Below are 19372 nucleotides of genomic sequence, written 5' to 3'. Positions count from 1 at the left end.
CAAGCTGTGTGAAGATCTGTCTCTGAACCCAAACTGTGACTGTGACAGGAAGCTCTGAATCATAATTAATATGCTGCCATTTTGGGCTAAATCAGGAAAGTACACAAGGGATGCAGATCAGGATGGAGGCTGAAGCCTACCTGTTCAGTGTGAGCCTTTCCTGCTCTTCATCTAAACCTGCTGCTGGCTTTGGTTTAGAAGATCTGTCTGTGCAGTTTCAGTGAGGCTCCTCCTGAGCACAGGTGACTTCAGCAGAAAGTGATACACTGAGAAGAAGGAAAGAACTGACTTTGCCCAAATGAGCTGAACAGCACAGGGTAATTTTTGTCTACATGAATGAAAGTCTCCGCTTCTCCTACCTAGATAGGGGATTGGCCCTTTTAAGGTAGTGTTAGTCTTTTCAGGAGCAAATCTTTCATGGTTACTGTAGAATCTAGCTCAACAGTTTCAAAGCATAACAGTGACTTCTGTTTCTTTCTTGCTAATAAAATAAGAGAAAGGGAAAAAGCTGCATCTTTTATAAAACCCATTTCTGTTTTCTCCCCCAAAAGGCACCAGAAGTCATTATGTCACAACACTATGATGCCAAAGCTGATCTCTGGAGTATAGGAACCATCATTTATCAATGTCTAACAGGAAAGGCTCCTTTTCAGGTGAGTTGCTTAAATCTAATGTTTCTGATTCTTTTTTTTTCTTTTCTCTTTTAATCTGTTTATTTCTAAGGCTTCTGTCACCTGTAACATTAATTCCCATAGATCCAGCCTCGGGGAGGTCTGCGTGTCCAACACCTGGACAATGTGGTGCTTTATGTGTTGTAATGCTGGATGTGTTACTAGAATATGACTCTCCTTCTCTGGATTGTATCTCAGTGAAATGTATTTCCTGGTTATAAATCCTTAGGAAGGGTCATCTGTTAGAAAAATTATTATGAATCAGTTAAAGCAGTTTTGGTTTTCTTTCCAGGCCCACACTTAAAGACAGTTTCTGTTTACAATTATACAGTGTATACTTTATAATTTTATTGGGCATGGAAGGACTATAAGGAAGATTGTAACTGCAGGTTCATGTTCAGGTTGGTTTGGTGGTAACTGATGTATTGTAGCTAAATTGACTTATAGAGCAGTTAAGTAGGATCTTGCCAGAAGGATCTTATCTGCCATCTCGCAGCAAACCATTCCAGCCTGAAATGTTTATGTTCACCAAGTCCAAACCCCTCCAAATATAACACAGTCCAGTAAAACTCCACCCTGTAATTTATGCCATAACTTCTGGATGAGCTAGGGCATATCTGTTGTGAAAAACCTTCTCTGATTTTATGTTTTCAAATGATGGAGAATTCATCTCAGCCTTATAATAGCAAGTTGCTTCAGGATTATTTCCTGCTTTTAATGATGCATAGCTGGAGTTCCTCTAGACACAGTGCGTTTTTCTTGTTCCCAATCATTAGTATGCCACACTGTGTATTGCTTTTCTTCTTCCATGCTGAATAGGGTCTGCAACTCCATTGCAACCACTATTTTGAAGTACTGTACTAGTCAGCGTTGCTTTTCCTTGCTGTCTTAGAGCATAGAGAAAGATGCTTGAATTGCTGATACTTTTTTGCTTGTGTGAGCTTTGTCTCTAATCCATGGGAAAAGACTAAACCTCATATTTACATGCTGATGTATCAGCTGATGCCAACTCTTCAGCGTCTTAGATGGGTTAGGGGCAAATGTGAAGTGTGGCCCTATTTCCTTATGTACTGGTGTTTCTTTATCCCAGCTCTCTAACAAAAAAACCCATCAAACCAAAATCTCCAAACAAACAAAAAGTGTGTGTGTGTGCAGTGTGAATCTATGCTCCTGTAATAAGGCACATTTTAGGAAGTGCAGGACTTTCTGAGCTGTATTTCCACAGCCCTTTAGAATTTCACACAAGACTTTGAGTGTTTATGCAGTAGCATCACCAGGATAAAGTGAATTCTAAATCCATTGCAGGAAAGAGTGGGCAAATACTGAAGTAAATTAATGGTATGTTTTGGTTTTGTCTGAGCCAAGAACACTTTTCTCCTTCAGAGTCATTTTTTCCCTGGTGCTGTAAGAATCTTCCATTCCGGTGCTTTATGTTCTGTCCATCAGCTTGCTCTGCATTTAGAGCAAGACTTCATTTCCTTTGAATGTTCCTGTTTTTGTAAACACCCCTACAAAGCACACTGCAGCTCCTGAATGGCTCATTCTTACTGGCTGCATCCACGTCTTGTCAGAGCTGGTATCTTTGAGAGGAGAAAATGACGGTTAGGATGAAAGGAAATAAATATTTGTGCATTAAGACAAAAATGTGGGGGTGGAGAAAGCAAGCTTTGACTCTGCATGCATAGGAGAGCCCTGCACTCATTCTGGCTTGTTACTTGGTGCCTTTTAGTCTCTAAAGGCACCTTGATACTGTACTCGAATTATTTAGTTATCGTTTAACGTGGTGGCTGTGTTGTAGGTGTTCTTTGCTTAGTAGCTCACACACAACCGTGGGGCATCTGGTTTCTTTGAAAACATTAGGTGGCTTTTATCATTGCTCATTGAAGCATGTCACAGAAACGTTCTGAAAACACTTGCTCTTACACAGGAGACTCTTCCCAGGCAATAACATGGAATAGTAGTCAGCTTCATTCAGCTCTCCAAGGTTTTGAAAGGGCGGGTGGTCAGAAAACCATCACCTCTGCCTATATGTATGTCCTTGGGCTCACGCAGAGGTGACAGCACTCCTGTATGCCTGTCACCCTCTGGTTGTATCATGACAATACCCTGCCTTGTGGTGGGCAATGAAGGGGCATTTCAGTCCCTACCCAGCAGGTCCTGATCATTGCTTTGTGCTTGCTTGACTGGATGACTTCTCTCTTCCCCGTATACATCCAACATCTGCTGGGCCAAGCATGGGGTCATTTGTTTCTCTATTTTAGTGTTTCCCTCTGCCCTTTCCTCTTCTGGGTTTGTATTTTGAAGCCAAATGCCAGGCCCCATTTGTTACTGCAGCAGCAGCTGTGGATTTGTTTGATTAGGGAGAAAGAAGAGCTCAGCCCAGATGGTTCTCTGTGCACGTCTATTTGTTTTGAATATGCGTGTCACAAATTGCCTTCTCATAGCTACAGAAGCCTGTCTAGGGCAGATGTTGGAAAGCTAGTTAAAGATTAACCTGCTTTATTTCTTTGTTGGCATGACTATGTTGTAAGAATTTGCTGATGGTCACTGAGCAGGCGAGAAGCTATTGTTTACAGAGCTTTGAGGAGGAGAGAGGGGTAGTGGATGGAGATGATAGGGAGACCATGAATAGGAATGAGTGCTCTTGGGAAGAGCATCTAAGAATGGATGAAGAGGTAGCATGCTGATTCCACATAGTGCCACCAGCAGACCCAGTTGTACAAGGCAGCCAGGAACTGGATTTCTGACATTAACCTCTTGAGGCTAAATATCTCACTGTGCCTTCCCTCCCAGGCTGGCAAGGACAGCCCCTCACCTCTGTTTAGCTGAGATTCCCATGGGAATCTGGAGCACAGTGGGGTGAAACTCCATTTGGCTGTTTACTACATGAGCCAGTTGGGCACCTTCACAAGGATGCAAACCAAAGGGACTCCAGTGATATCTGCAGTGAGAAGGAATGAGCTGTCTAAAAATAAAGCAGGGCTTTGGGGGGACTGGGCTAGATGAGGGAAGATCCAATGTGTGGGAAGGCTGAGGCAGCTGTCAATCCAGAAAGTGCCTGTTAAATCAAGGCAGAGATGTGTGCAAATGGGATTTCTATCTGTCTCAAACTTAAAATTAACTGCAGGTGGGTCACCCAAGGCAACTTCCCAGAGCCCTTCCTGTCCCTTCCTTGCCTCATTACGTGCAGATGAGAAAGAAGCTGCTGATGCTTAGATGAGAACAGTTGGTGAGATGGCTGATGAAGCTGTCTTAAGGAGCTTTTTGTATTAAACATGGCCATAAACAAAACAGTGAGACTGCCATAGGGATGAGATTAATGGGATTCATAATCCCTATAAACAGATTTGCTGAGCGCTATATTAATGTGGAATTGTTAGGCTTGCCTAATAAGTGGTCTGCAATTGCATTTCTCACGGCTTGAAATTGCATTTCAAGTCACTGAGGACTTGAACAGTGCATTTCCTAGTCTTGCTGACCACTTGCTGCACTGAGAAGTACTTGAGAATGTGGTGGATTTCTCTTGTCCTTACCTGAGCTGGAAAAATTAGGACCCAGTGCCCACGAGAATGCTGTGTAGACAAGTGACAACCAGAAGCAAAACTGGAGGCAGAGGATCCAAAACATCTTTCAAACCCAATCTAGTCCCTGTCAGATGGTATTTTAAATATGATTAGAGGTAAATGACTCCAGTGTCTTTTATCTTGTTGGGGTTTTTTGCTGGTGGAAGTGTGTGAGGAATCATGCTGGTGTCCTTGGTGTCTTCTGTTGTGTGACCCCTTTAAAAACTGGACATCTCTTGGTAAGCAGAGGCACCACCAAGCACATGCACTTTGTGTCAGCTGTCTGTGGCAGTGACATGGGTCTGCTTGGACATCAGATCCTGCTAAGGACCATGAAACCTGGTTGTCTGCTGTCTGAACCTTTGTATGAATCTTCTTTGGGGCTGCTTTATGGCCATAGTGTGCTTTGTGTGCAGGAGAGTGAGCCAGGGAGCAGGGAAGTGACAGGAGAGGTAATGCAGGTTTTGCTGCCTTGTCTGGCAGCTCTGAAAGAGTTAATGTGCCTGGGTATGTTCTCATCCCAGCTGGCTGCTAGGTGAAAAATTAATTTCTAAGCCTGATGTACCCAGTGCACTGCTTTATTTCTGTGTTAATTCTGCCTGCATAAGTACTAGGATTATGTATCGCTTATAACAAGTGCTGTGTTGTGAAATGGGCCTGGAGGAAGACTGGAGAAGGGAGGATTTTATACCCACAATTTGAACTCCTGATGTATTTGTTAGGCAGGCCACTCTTCTGTCCTCAGAGCTGTTCCTTTGGACTGTCCTGTGTCAATGAGGACAGGTACTCCTGGCAGTGGTTATTATATAGCTGAGACTGGGTGCAGTGATTGACTTGTGTAGTCAGTGAGCCATTGGCTTTTAGATCGGTGTTTTTGGGTCTGATCCTGCTCTGTTGGGAGTAAAGAGAAAAACATTCATGGACAGCTAAAGAAGGTTTAGGGTTTTTGTTTGTTTCTTTGTGCTTTCAGGTTTCCCCCCAATGTCAGCCACTTAGTTGCAGTCATCTTAAAGATTGACTGTTAAGACTGCACAAACAGAAGGTGTTTGCAGCAGGTTTTCAAGCTATTCCCTAGACCTGCTGAACCAGAAACATCATTACTTACTTCTTTGTTCTGAATCCTCTCTGCACCTCTGAATCCCCAGGAATCCCAAAGGGAAGGATTGAAAGAACAGAGCATGTGCCATAGACCTGCTATGAAGTGTTGACTAGGCAGTGCTGTTCACTGGGGGTGTGAATGCCTCTGGCCTTCCTCTGACTGAATGCTGGGTTTTTATATCCAGTCTTCACTCAAGTGCAACAAATCCAGTGCTGAGTGCTTTTGGAAACACCACCCTGTGTGCTTTTTGTGTGCAGTTCACTTGCAGGCAGCCAGCACCAAGTGGGATTTGGCAGGGTTTATGCTGAATGCCTTTGTTGGCACAACATATTTCCACTGCTGCTCAGGACAAAGTAACAGAGTGGCAGGATTGAATTTGTCCAATTGTCTTTATATATAGAAAGGACAGACAAAACCAGAACCAGTTATACTAATGCAGCTGCTCCACAGTAACACGAGAGGGGGAACAAGGGTGTGAATTAGCCTGCTGATGTGTCTCCTGTTTTGAGGGAAAACTGAGCATCTCTGTTTCTGACAGATGGATGGTGTCCTGCAGGTAGCAGCTGGCTCTGTGTACCTTGGATGGTCTAGTTGTTAGGTACCAAAGATGTGCTTTTCTGGTGTTTTTCTTGGTAGGGTGTATCTGCCTGGAAGGTAGATTTCAAAGTGAGTCCTTAGCTTGCTAGAAGAAGGAATTCAAATTACATTTGTAGTGTGTTGCAGACTTTTCTGCATTGCTGGTTTAAGGGTTATTTTCCCTCTTAAGATTGTCGGAGAAGCACAATTTATTGGAAGAAGAGGTGGGCAAAGTGGCTGAAGGTACCAGTGCTTTATGAAATGGATGCTAACAACAGGAAAGCAGTGGTCATGTTAGTGCGAGCCTGAGAGCCTGCTGCAAGGAGCAGAACTGTGTGACTCAGTTGATTAATAATGAAGTTATGTGAAGATGCAGTTGTTCTTTCTAACTGAATGGTGATCCACAGTTGTCTGTGCTGAGTGCTCACTGAACTGACTCTATTCCCTAGCAGCCAGCCATCTAAATCAGAGACCAACCTGGAACTGTGGGCTCCTGGGAACAGCCCTAGTGAGGAAGCATGGTCTGGGTGGGTCAGAGCCTGACACTCTGTTCTTTGCAGAACAAGTGGGAATTGTCCTGAGGCAGCAGGATGTGGAGAAACAACATCCCTACAGGGATATCTCTTTATTTTGTACTAAGAGGAGGGGATAACTTTTACAAAGGATTTCATTTCTATCCAAACTAGTGCTTAGAAACCCTCTGTAATGAGCTGGACTTTGCACGTGTGCTGCTTTTAATATTCTCTTGTCTTTATTACCAGGAAAGTTTCTGACAAAACAGTGTTTGAAATAGATCAGAGCTTCATTGTATTTGTGAAACAATTGAGTTGTTGCAACAGGAAATGAACAGAGCAAACAGCCAAGGCCTCTATCTCTGATGTGAGCAAGCACTTGGCTTCCCTGCAGTGGAGTTCTGTTCCTTGTGCGTTTTGTCTGTCAGGCATATTTTTCATCACACAGAGCATTGTGGCCAGGCCATTTGGTTACACTTGCTTCATTCAGGTTTGCCAAATAACAAGAATCTCATTACAGGGTGAGATCTGCAATGGGAAAGGTGTAAAATGGTGGTTTACTGAACCAAATCAGATTGAGTGGCAGTGATTGGAAATCTCAGTGCAGTTTGGTGTCTATGTAAGAAGGTGCTTTGCTAAGTAACATTCATTTTAATGGCTTGCAAAGAACCATGTTTTTGCACTTCCTGTTGGATATGTTATTACAGAAAGGAGAACCAGGAAATCTTTCTTATTTCCTTCTTTTAGGAATCCAGTAGCTCTTACTGATACAAATTGATAGGAGAGCTGTGAAGTCTGGGTTGCTAAGACTATGCAGGGGATATGTCCTGATCAGTACTACACGTGTCTACTACTATCAGCAGCGTTTGGGACTCTCCCTTTGGTTTAAGTTTTATACTGAACTCTGTTATCCCGAATTTTCATCTTCAGCCAGAGGGAGTAGGTGATGTTGAAACAGCATCTTATGTGGCTGCTTTTCCAGCCGTGCTGTTAGTGGTATTTTGATGGCCATCTGCAGATCAGCTTGTCTGATTTGCCATTTTAAGCATCTTAATTGACCTTAAATGCTTCTAATTTAGAAATGGAAGTAGGTGGAAAGCTCGAGGGTTTTTGAAGCCTGCCCTGAACATCAGAAGAAGCTGCCTGTTGCCTCCTTGTTCACACTTTCCTACACACTCTGCAGCACCAACACTGATTGCAGATTAATCTCTCTGATCTTCCTTCCCTGTTTGTATGTGCCCTCATGCCTGTGTCACTCCAGCCTGCTCTGCCTTTCATAAAGAGACTTTGCCTAAGCAGAAAAGCTTGAGACACGAGGGTTAATTTACTGGCCTGTGTTATTCATTGCATAAAAACAAATGGAGAAATTACATTAGGAGAGTTTTATGTGTCTGTGCTTCTATACTGGTGATTTTATTTTTAACCACAGCCATAAGCCTCTTTTTGTGCCTAGCTTTTTCTTTTAAATAATCCCATCTCTCAGAGTTTGGAATCCCGTTGTCAACATCCCCAGCAGTTGTGTATATTAGCGCACAAATAGGAGCTGTGGCTTGAGATCTTCTAGCTTCCTGGAATTAAAATAGAAAATCCTAATTTAGTTGCTGTTTTCCCTATGCTCCTGGTCTCTTCACGGATCTCTTGCCCATCAGTAGGCTCCCTGCCCCTTTTCTAAATGCCCTGCAGCATTAATCCATGTTCTCAGCGGGATCTGCCATTCATCATTTGGGACTCCTCACGTCTACAATTGTTTAGCCTCCTGGGTGAGGCTGTTAGGCCAGCTCAGACCTGAGCCTCAGAGCTTGCTGCAATGAAGCTCTCAGCCTTTGGAAGGGAAGAGCAGACAGAACCAGGTCAGGAACATAAAGGCAGCAGTCTGAAATGGTGTATTTTCACTCTGGTACAGTGCTGGCTTTTCCGTATAAAGCGAGCTGCAGGTTCTCATTATCTGTGCTGGTTCAGCAATTGAAAAGTGACTCTGCTCTTCAGAGTAACTGTGAAACAGAAATGCTAATCCATTCCCTTCACTGTCAACTGCTTCATGCACTGGTTTTCTTCCTCCTCTACAGGCCAGCAGCCCACAGGATCTTCGCCTCTTCTATGAGAAAAACAAGATGCTGATGCCCAAGTAAGCATTTTCCAGTGTCACCATTTGTATGCACTTGTTTACTCTGTGTTTACACCTGTCCTTGCATGCTCCTGGCTTGTCACGCAGGGGGGTGACTGTAAGATATTTGGCCACATGCCTTCCTCCATTCCTTAAACCAGCAGTGGTGTGGCCCAGAGAAAGGCAGCATTGGTGTTCACTCTTAACACAGCCCCTACTTGTCTCCTACACTGCAGAAGTTGATAGTGATTTCAAGAGCCAGCCAGTGGTCCTGTCCCACACATGGCTTCTCTGAGGCTGGGAGCCTTAGGAAAAGAACCCATGGCAATTCTTGAATCACGCGTGCAGCCCAACTGTAACCTGCCATACCTGGCTGCAGATCACATTCCCATTTCTCACGTGTCAGGACACCAACTGCTTGTGCCCATCCTGCTAATAGGAGGAAATACTATAACCTCGATGGAAATGGACACTGCTGCAGTTTCCAAGGGGAGGATAGCTGCTTTCGTCCCACCACGGTGTATGTTACCTAGCTGCTTAGTGCTGTGATTTGTCAGTGTATTTTGGTTTTGTTGCTGTGGTCTCTCCTTTTGATCTCTGAGCTCCTAAAGCAGAACCTCATGCCTGCTCTGAAAACCTCAGCCTGGTACAGAGACAGGACTGAAGTTCCAGATCATACATCCAAAAATTAGAAGGCCTTTTTTAATGAGAAAGTTAGCTTCTGTTTGGTAGAGCTGTTAATGCAGCCACATATGCAGGAAATTCAGTGAGTTTCTGTGTATGGATTTTATCTTCTTTTTGTTTCTCAGTTTTAGACAGCTCCAAGAGGTAGCAGAAAGAACTGTCAAGAAGCTAGAGCTCTTAGCAGTGATGAGAACTATTCATTTAACTTCCCTTTAAGTACTTAAAGGGAAAGAGGAGAAGGGACAGATTTCTACCAGGATTAAATCTGAGCCATCTATCTCCCTTCTGGGATTCAACCAGAAGGTGTCCTGGAGTAAAACAACCAAACAGAACAATTCAAAGCCAGAAAAGTACCACATAGTTGGAGGTAGCTAGTGTGTGTGAGCAGAGAGTAGAGCTTTCTGTTTCCCCTGCTATCTTTGAGGTAGTCCTTTTTGCTAAGAGGGAAATTAATTCCTACAATTAATAGGGTTCCTTGTGTTGATCATGCTTTGGCTCATGATGGATTCAGTAGGAGGCAGGAGAGGGGTGAAATGAAGCTCAGCTGTAAGAGAGAGCGTGTCTCTTCTTGTAGGGATTAGTCCTTCTCCTTTGTTGTTAGTCCTTTATGCACTCTGCATTTGCCATCTTCACTTATCTCCACTTTTTAACTACCAAATTCCTCCACAATTTAGATCCAAGCCCATTGTTTTTCCACCATAAATGTCAGATCCAAAGTGGCCTTTGTGTAAATGCCGATTCTCTGCTTTCCAAACTCAATTTGTCTTTCTAACGTGAGCTGCAATCTGTGCTATTTCCTGAGTAAACATGAATAAACTGCCTTGCCAGGCCTGCCAACACAGGATGAAACACAACACCACTCGAGACCTCCTTCTCAGACTGCAGCAGTGCCAGGATTTGGTTTCATTCTCCTTGGGGCTAGGCAGGCTGGCACCCACCTCCATGGTATTGCCATGGAAAATGCTGTGTTTTGGCTTGGGAACCAGGTGGGGAAGAAAAGCTCATTGGATGCTCAGTCTCTGCCTGCTGGGCTGGTGCTGTTGCTATTGCTGACAGGTGAAATGCCATTCTGAGGTGGGGCACTCATGTCAGTAGGAGAAAGCCCAAAGGCCTCATGATTTTAATAGCACTGATCTAAATAGCTAACATTTATTGTGCTGATTTGCATGGCAAAGTTTGTTATAGATCATGGAGGGGAAAAGGAGGCACTTTTGTTGCTTATGTTTAAAAAGATGGTGTTGTAAAATAATACTGCAAAGCTTTATGCTTTAGATGTGGGAGATAGGAGGCAAACAGGCTGTTAATCTGCACTGTCTTCAGTCTGTGTTGCGACGTGTAAGGTCTACTACTTGACCTGCCTGATTCTTGGCTTTAGAACCATACAAAAGCTAAAGTCATTGCTGGGAAATGGACTCATTTTGGATGAAAGCTTTATGTGTTGTGGATAAGTAATGACGATAACGCTGGAGGACTGCAGGTCTCCAGCACTAATGTGTTTTTCAGGAGACGCTGCTAGCTGTGGTACCTTGGGTTATTCCATGACACAGTGTGATTCTAAGGCACACCTTTTTTGACAAGAGAGTGTTTTTTCTTGGCTCAGAATCTCAGTTTAACTGCACCCCTTCCAGAGCCTGGTGGCCTCCCCCTTTGGGAAAGCACATGGAAGCATTCTAGTGTCAGGGATGGAAAAGCAGCTCCTGCAATACAAACTGGGATGAGGAATGCTTGCCATCTTTCTCTGTTCTAGGAATTGCCAGGCTCAAATTCCTTACACCAGCAAGGCCTAGGGCTTCACAGAAAAAATAACTGGGTAGTACTGAAACCTATAAATACCTTGCCTCACATCTCTAGTTTCACCACCCTGATGGTGCTAGCTAGCACCTTTTCCTCCCCCTTTCCTACTATTTTTGTCCCAGCTTCTTTTCTTACCTGGCCTGGGGCAGCATCAGTCAGGCTTGGCTTCAGGGCAGTGAGCAATGCCAGCCCAGCAAAGCCTAGCCCTGCCTCAGTGCTGAGCTCCTGAGCGGGCTTGGGCTCCACGCAGTTGAAATTGCTCTGCTGAGCACACATGCTACCTGACCTGACCTTCACATGGGGAGAGCCTGGCAGACCATGGGAGCCATGCAGGGCATGGCTGTGATGAACAGTGCTAATGCTGAAAGGATTTGGAGCCACCTTCTCTTAATATGGAGAGCTCTGCTCTGGCTGCAGGCAGGGCTGGGCTGCTACAGCCCTGAACAGTGCTGCTGGTTATGGAGGAAAGTCAGCAGAGCTGAATCCACTTATGCAAGAGCTGAACTTTGCTTTCCCTGCCTTAATCTGTTCATTTATTTCTGTTTCTTACAATCTACTGGGGTTGTAAAGAGCTGCCCTGGCCTCTCCCCTGTCTGCTTGTAGGGTGAGAGAGAGCACAGTGATTTACTAGCTCTTCCTGTGCTGCAGTCGTCATTGAAGTGAGTGTTTTATTCCTAGCTGTACTGGAAAGTGGGTAATAGCTGCACTGATTTTAGCTTGATCGAGTGGCAGTTGCTCACATCTCAGTTGATTAATAAATGCTGTATATAAGCTGCATTGAAATACAAGTGCTTTAAGAAATGGTAGTATTTGGTGATACATTTCACCACCATTGTCTTAACTGGAAGCTTCCACTTGGTAACTGCTTCATTTTAGTGACCTCCTCATCCCTTTTACAGTGAGTAGAAGAGACCTTATTTATCATGTGCAAAATAACTGCATGCTGCATGGATGACATTGGCACCACTGAAAGGGAATGATCTGCAGGTGCTCATAGGAGAGGCCACTAAAGCTAGATTACCTGTAACCTGAACAATGACAATGGGGAGTAAAAGTCAAATAGATGCAAATGGAGATGTTTCTGTTCAGCCTTTCTCCAATGAGCTCCTCTTACGCTCCTAGCCCAGCAGGCACGAAGTGTGTTTCATTTGCAGGTTGCCTTCCTGAATATGTAAAACCAGTTTAAGTAGACTGCAGGTCTCTCTGATTTTGCTTTTGTTTTCAATCCTAGCATCCCCAGGGAGACATCCAGCCACCTGAGGCAGCTGTTGCTTGGCCTTTTGCAGCGTAATCATAAGGACCGCATGGACTTTGGTAAGACCTTCTTCCAGTTCCAGCTCTGCTGCGTGTCTGTATCTTCTGCACCATGATGCTGCACGTAGCTGTGTGCATTTGGCTGGTGCTAGCAGAGGCATCCAAACACCTGGGTTTTACCTGGAAGGTTTTAGTGTATGTGCTAGAAAGGTCAGTGCTGATTCCAGCACAGTTTGTAGACCTGGAGGATTGTCATACCTTCAGCAAACGTTTCTTACATGCACTCTTTTCCAGGCTTCTGCTTTTATAATCTCTCTGAACTTCTAGTGTGTTAAGTATGCTACCAGGTGAAATGTGTGTCTTTCTCTTTCGTAGTTCGCTCCCAAAGCTACAAGCTGCACCCATTTAATGAACAATTCAGTCTATACCCTCTGTTGCTCAAGGTCTGACTGATAATCTGAGTTAGGAGATTGTAGCTGCTTGCAGATCTTTAACTCCCTGCCCAGGTTTTTGTGGAAGGATGCCTCGGTTCTCGTTAGGTTCAAGTTGGCAGTCTCATGGCTCTCCCTTTAGATCTCTGTCTGTCTCCAGACTTGGTGGGCATAAAGACTTCTTTTTTTCTATTTTATTGTCTTAACTCCTTCTAAAATAAGAACATCCATTATATGCCTGGGGTTCTGGCTTTGACAGCCTCTTCCAGATGCGTCTAGCTAAGCCCAAAGGTGTGAAGAACATCTAGTGAAGCCATGTCCTACAGGAAAGCAGGCAGAGGTAGAATCTTTCCTGGATCCCTTTTAGTCATCTAAAGGCAACTGTGTGGGGGTTTTTATTCTTTCCCCCCACCTCTCCCTTCCGTTGGACAAACATAGTCTAGACTTTTCTCCAGTACAAACCAGGACCTGAATACTGTCTCTCACCAAGCAAGCTGGCCCTGATGATGTGTTTCCTCAGAACACCAGGGAGTAGCTTTGCTTCCATGGGCCAATGCTGCTGGTGGAAAGGGTAAGTTTGCCCCTCAGCCCCTGTGCTTGAGTAAGGTTTGATGCTGGGGAGTTCAGGTGGTTGTCTTGGAACTAGGCTGGAGGCCAAAGCTCATAGATATGTGTTAAGTGTCCACAGTAAGAGCTTTCTGCTTTTTGCAGACAGTACCTCTGTTTCCTGAAAGTAAAGTGTGCTGCTGTGTGTTTTCAGGGTACTGCTTTTTAGTCGTGCTTGGGGTAAGAGGGTTTGATATTTCTGTCTTTTGGGGGTTGGTTTTCTGTTGTTGTTGCTTATTTGCTCAGGTGGATTGTTTCCTGCTGGGCAGCATGTGCTAGTCTATGAAGAGAAATTGTTTTGCTGCCTGTATTATTCTTTTGGATTAGAGATAGCAGGGAAGCCTTTCTGAGGACAGTGTCACCTGGAGGAGGCAAGCATGTGGATTAAGTGAGGCTGATTGTAATTATCCAGTGCTGAATGCAGAGGGCCAGTTACGAAGGTGCAGAAGTGAGAAAACAAGCCTTTTGAAAATGGTGCCATTGAAGCTGCTGGCAGACTGATTTGGATATAAGCACTTGTCAGTATTACTCCCTGCAGATCTATCTGGGATGTAGATCTTTGCCTCTTCTATTATGCTGCTGTGCATTTCAGAAGAAAATATCCTTGAGGTTTCTATTTCCCTGCTGTTAGAAATTGAGTCTGGCTAACGTTTTTACCCCCCCATAAGCTGTTTTTGTACCTCTGGGAGCAGACTGCATGAGTCAGAGTCTAACGCTTGGAAATTCAAGATAGTAAGACTTTGATTTCACTCAGGATAACTGTTAACAGCGCATCTTGCTGCACTGAGATTGTCTGCCCGTAATCACAGGCAGGATCCTTTCCTCTCTAAATCGGCACGTTCTTGTAAGATGCAGGTGATTCTCAGGTAGGGTTTGTGAATACACTCTGTACAGAAGCCTATATTTGGGATATTCCTTGTGCTTTATAGATGGAAGATCTCAGTGGGTGTGTGGCATCCCATACTGTGTTCTAATCTCCTGTCAGTTGAGAGGAAAGCAAGTACCAAAGCCTTTATAAATATATCATGTTTATATATTATGTGTTTATAATATTATATATTAAGTAAATTATCTATATTTATAATATTAGATAATATAGATAAAATAAATGCTTTATTTACACCAGTACACTTCCTCAGCATCCAGTTGTATTTTTGGTCTCATCCACCTCTGCCTCCTCTGAAGCATCTGAGCTTCCTTCCTGCTTGTAACTCAACTGTTTTCTCCGCTGTCTTCTGGTGCTCGGTCTTCAGCTCCTCTATGTAGCTTGGAGACTCTCTGACCTACCTACTGAAGGGACCCTTCTTCCTTTCCTTCAAGTATCAGCTCAGGAGGCCTCCAGATGATGCTCTTTGCCAAAACAGTAGCAATACTTAAGTGAGAGCACTTCTCTATTCCCAACTATTGTCATGTTTCCAGCTGTGGCTGGCTGTGCACAAACTGTTGATGTCCCAGAGCTCTGGATCCTGTCAGAAGCAGATCTTCCCCTTCCCTCAGATGGCTCCCAGTAGGCAGGTGCTTTGCCCTCCTACTGGCAAACTAACATAGGTTGCTGTCTTCACTTACACTGCTTTGGCTGATGGCCAGGGCCTGTGTTCACTGTTCTTTACCCTCCTGCACTATGTAAGGTGAAGATTTGTATGTACTGCTGGGTTAGGGATAGTTTGTAAGCCACTGTCACCAGTGGAGCAGGGTGTCCTGCTGCTCCTTGCTCCCTGAGTCACCCTGTAGTCTCCAGGACATGTGTGTGCTTCCCTTGACACAGGTCCTCCAGAGTTTAGTTGATTCATGCAACAGCAACACCTGAGCTTGAATCTTCCTTTACTTGTGTTCCAGCTGCTCTTCTGCCAGGAACCGATGGTCTTTGCAGTCTCGAGGTTATCTAGAGGAAAGCCAGGAGTGTTTTGAGTTTCCTGCTGATGATTACAAGCAGAGCTGTTTAAATGTTGCTTTACAAGCACAAGTAACAAGCAGTTTGGAGGGGGAAAAGTGAAAGAAGTCATCATTTCTACCTCCTCAATTGAATAGCTCTGCTGAGAGATGGTACCCTCTAGAGGAGCAGACTGAAGCAGCAGCAGGAGGTGCCAACAGCTGAGCAGTTCCTAGTGGGTAGGGATGTTCTCCATCCACAACAGATCTAATCTGAGAGACTCCAGTTTTTCCTGCCAGAGATTTCCATCACTTTGTTGTGCACTCTGGTTTCCAGACCAGTGCACTCTGGCTGCAGGACCCTGGCAGTGGCAAGGTAGGGCTTGGGAGAAGAGGGGTTGTTTAAGCTTAAAAAGCAGACAAACAAAGCAAGCAGTTGCTACATTATGGGAAGGTCAGTGGCCAAAGAGTTGCTGCTTACAGAAAGCTGTACAAAAACTAGAAGTCTGTAAACACTGGGTGTTGCAACAGGAAATCCATGCTGGGAAAGAACTTGAACTGCCTGCAGTTAACCATATAATCAGCACTGATCCATGTCTAATGGTTGAGTAGCTGGTTGTGATAGGAGAGGACTCTGGTATAGAGCAGCTGCAGTGGATCAGACACAAAAGAGTTGGGAGTGGTGGTTACTTGTAAGGGCAGGCAAACTTGTGGAGGGTCTCCAGCAAGCCAGGACAGAAGCTTTTCTTGGCCTGGAGCTGTAGAATGTTCTCCCATAATGAGTGAAGACTTCAGGACTCATGTCTGATGTGAAATGTGTTCTAGGCTGTTCTGTGCTGACCCTCTAGAAAATGTATTTCTGCCTTTGAATGCCATTTCATCCAGGGATTTTGTCTTTTAGTGCTACGTGGTACCCTGGGATTTCTCTCTTCTTGCTGATAGGAGCTTTTGATGCACGTGTGTGTGGCCATGCCAGGTCTTGGCACAGTCACACTGTCTGACCTTCAGTGATTGCTTCCCATTCCTAGAAGCGTAAGAGCTATTGCAAGACAGAAGAATATTAACAATGAATGCAGTGCATTCTCCCCAGCAGCCTGGAGTTTTAGCTTGCAGCAAAACCTTACTAAGGTCTTTAATGCCCTGTGGGGAAGTAAAACCCATTAGTACTGATGCTGAATCCTGAGGTACAAACCCTCATGTTATTTGGCCATGCTTCTGGCAAAGACTGGGTTTTTTCCTTCCCTTTCTTCATTCATGTAGCTGCCCCAAATGATTTCCCTTCTCTGTCCCTTACCCCCCTGATTTTGCAGGGAGGACTGGGAGCAGAGGAGCACTTGTTTTATTCATACTTAAATAGCAATCTCTGGATCCAAATAATCTCCCATAGTAGGTCCTTCATCCAGTGTGCAGTCTGCATTCTTGACCACGACTACACTAGAGTCAGCTTCCATGGTTGATCTAATTGCATGGAAAAATCACTGTAAAACACTGTAACTTGCTGTGCTTTAACTGCTTTGTAACTTCTTACAGTAATTTCTTTTCACTGAGTCACTGTTGTATTTTGGTTTTTTTCAGATGAGTTTTTCCATCACCCATTCTTGGATGCAAGTGCCTCAATGAAAAAATGTAAGTGTTGCATTTTTGATTACAGTCTTTGTGAACCATGACATGACTTCCTTTGCTGCTAGTTCAAAAGAAAAAGACTTCTTTATGTTTTCTTAGTTATTTAGGCAGGGATTCAGCTTTTGTTACTGTCTCATGTCCAGATTTTGCCATCAAAACATATTTCATTTTGCTGAGTTATCTTCAAAGGGATGATTATGGGAGCTGTTTAGAAACTTAAAAGTAGAAGTAAATGTAGTTTTGCAGCACATTCAGCTGCTTTGTATGAAGTGCTCGTCCAATGAAGCTGCTTGTAGATAAATGGGATTATGAGCATGATCTTGCTCATCTTCTGCATCTGCAGGACAGTTTGGGATAGTGAATGGTGGAATCTGGTGCTCTTGTTCATGCTTGCCAGGAGGTACCTTAAGCAGGCTCTGGTTATCAGCCCTTGTTTCAACATTTACCTCCAAATTCTTGATCAATCTTATTTCAGAAGGATTTAATTTGAATGCTCAGTGAGAAGTGTCCAAAACAAGGACAGGTTTCCATTGAAAGTTCTTCCTTTGCTCTCTTGATTCTGAAAATTTCCAACCACGTATTCAGAATGATTCAGATGTTATTCATGATTCAGAAGTTGGCTTTCAGTGGGAAACAATTCAGAATTGCTCCTAGTGTACGGGATATAACAGTCCTCTGGCCAAGAGGTTTGGTTGAGTGGAAATGTGTATGGTTGCCTCCTTCTGGAAGGATCCTCCTGTCTCTTTAATCTTCTGAATAAATGATAAGCCAAGAGTTTTCATCAGTGACTGATTTGGGTTGCTGGAAGTTTTGGAGGAAGCATGTCCAATGCTTTCTGAACACAGAGCACCTCTTGAACGTATGCCCATCCTTTGTCTGATGTCCACATCACTCTTGACAGTCTCCATCTTCCCTGCTTGCAGAGCAGGACTTCTCAGTTGTTCCTGATACAGATTTTAACTGTGTGCTTAGGTGACCGTCCTGTGGGCAAGAAAAGACGCTTCTGGTTTAGGGGAGCTTGCAAGCCAGCCAAGCCCCTGTCTCCATCTGCACCAGCAAGATGTGGGGCAAGTCCTGTAAAACAGGACTGCTCTGCAGGCAGAAAAGGACTCTGCCTGTGTAAGACTGCTCCTAAGCCAGCTCAGCTCTCAGCGCCTGTTGTACCACTGCCATGTGGGAAAAGCCCTTCAAAGTCCAGTTCCCCTGTGGGCCCAGAACTGCCTGCTCAGGACGTTCCTGCATGCCCAACAACTCATCTTTTGCTTCACTGGCCAGGGAAACAGAAAACACCCTGCAAACGCGAGAGGGTTCTCCAGACTTGGCCTCACTTTCCAGCTTCTGCGCGTTTCATGTGCAGAAACCAGAGGCATCATTGTGAGCAAGGGACTGTAGCTCAGCCTGTGCCCCCAGATGCGCCAAAGTTAATACTGTGGCGTCAAGGCCCAATAAAAAGAGCACCTTTACAGGCAGGTATGGACTATATGAACTACAGACCTCTCTGCTGCGCTGCTGGTCTTCATGTCCAGGCATATGTCCACAGGCTGGAGTCCTCTCCATGTAGGAGAGACCACTACTGGTTCTGAAAAGACAAGGGGAGAAATCTCTTTCCATTGCTGGAGGTCGTCTTGTGCACAGAGATCTGCTCATGGAGAAGATGGTTCTTGTAGTCTGCTGGAGGTCTCTGCTGCTGCTGGATGGTAGTGGTGGATGAAGGTCTCTGGGGTATGCAGTGAAGAGCCTGGATGAGAAAGGCTGCATATGGGAATGGTGGTCCTTTTGGTTTCTAGATAGGTGAGAGAAGAACCAGAGTGTCAGCAAAGGTCTGAAAAACTCACCTGGGATGTATGGAATGCTCCTTAGCATGGTAGAGTGCTTAACATTTGCAGTTTTAGCTGAAGTAGGTGACTTAGGAAGGTGAAATTGAGCAGCAGTTAGCTCCCCTGGCTTTGAGTGCAGAACTAAGATGGGTCCAAAAGCTTATTGTGCTACTTCATCTCAACATGTGGCTCAGCATGATGAGTGTAGGAAGTATCAGAGAAGAAATCGAGCTGCATCTAAATGATAATGCTCAGACTGAATTAGTCCTCAGGCCTACGTGCTGTACTGAAGAGAGGAGCAGTGTGCCCTTGTGCTTTTGTTCTCCTTGGGAGCTGATAGTTAGGCTGCCATTGACTTTAGTGGAAGCAGAACTACAGCATTCACATTTGAGTGTGCTTTTAGGAGAGTTTTTGAGTAGTGTTGAGTTGCGGTTTTGAGTAGTAGCGATTTCATGATGAATATACTCAGACCTCAGCTAAGCTGAGGGACCTGCTGTGCAGCCTTTACCTAAAGGACCTTCCAGTTCAGAGGTGCCTGCACTGCAGAAACAGGCAATGATGTTTAGGTCCCAAACCAGTTTTTAGGTCCAAGCCCACTTTCTTTCCATACGAGAGCATTTTGCAGTCTGAGCAAGGGGGTGATGATCTCCTACCCCTGCAGAAAAATCTGCCCTCAAGGTGGCAAGGATGGAACAGGAGAGCTGCCACCAGCGTGCCAAGCTGAGCACATCACCCCTGCTCCTGAACCCTGCTGAGGCTGGTCCAGAGC

General features: G+C 44.7%; 1 protein-coding gene across 3 annotated transcripts in view; it reads left to right on the top strand.

Annotated features, from left to right (window-relative positions):
- The window catches only part of ULK1 (unc-51 like autophagy activating kinase 1), an 81202-nt gene that overhangs the window by 28506 nt on the left and 33324 nt on the right, over positions 1 to 19372 (top strand). For all 3 annotated transcript variants that reach the window (XM_005147728.4, XM_031047928.2, XM_031047927.2), the window contains exons 9-12: positions 552 to 653; positions 8488 to 8546; positions 12235 to 12317; positions 16739 to 16789. In XM_005147728.4, the coding sequence (XP_005147785.2) occupies positions 552 to 653; positions 8488 to 8546; positions 12235 to 12317; positions 16739 to 16789 (295 nt within the window). The remainder of the gene's footprint in view (positions 1 to 551; positions 654 to 8487; positions 8547 to 12234; positions 12318 to 16738; positions 16790 to 19372) is intronic.

This window comes from Melopsittacus undulatus, chromosome 12 (assembly GCF_012275295.1).
Source record: "Melopsittacus undulatus isolate bMelUnd1 chromosome 12, bMelUnd1.mat.Z, whole genome shotgun sequence".
In the NCBI taxonomy this organism is placed as follows: Eukaryota; Metazoa; Chordata; class Aves; order Psittaciformes; family Psittaculidae; genus Melopsittacus; species Melopsittacus undulatus.
The sequence above is the reverse complement of the archived record's forward strand: the minus strand, read 5'-3'. Positions and strand labels throughout refer to the sequence as shown.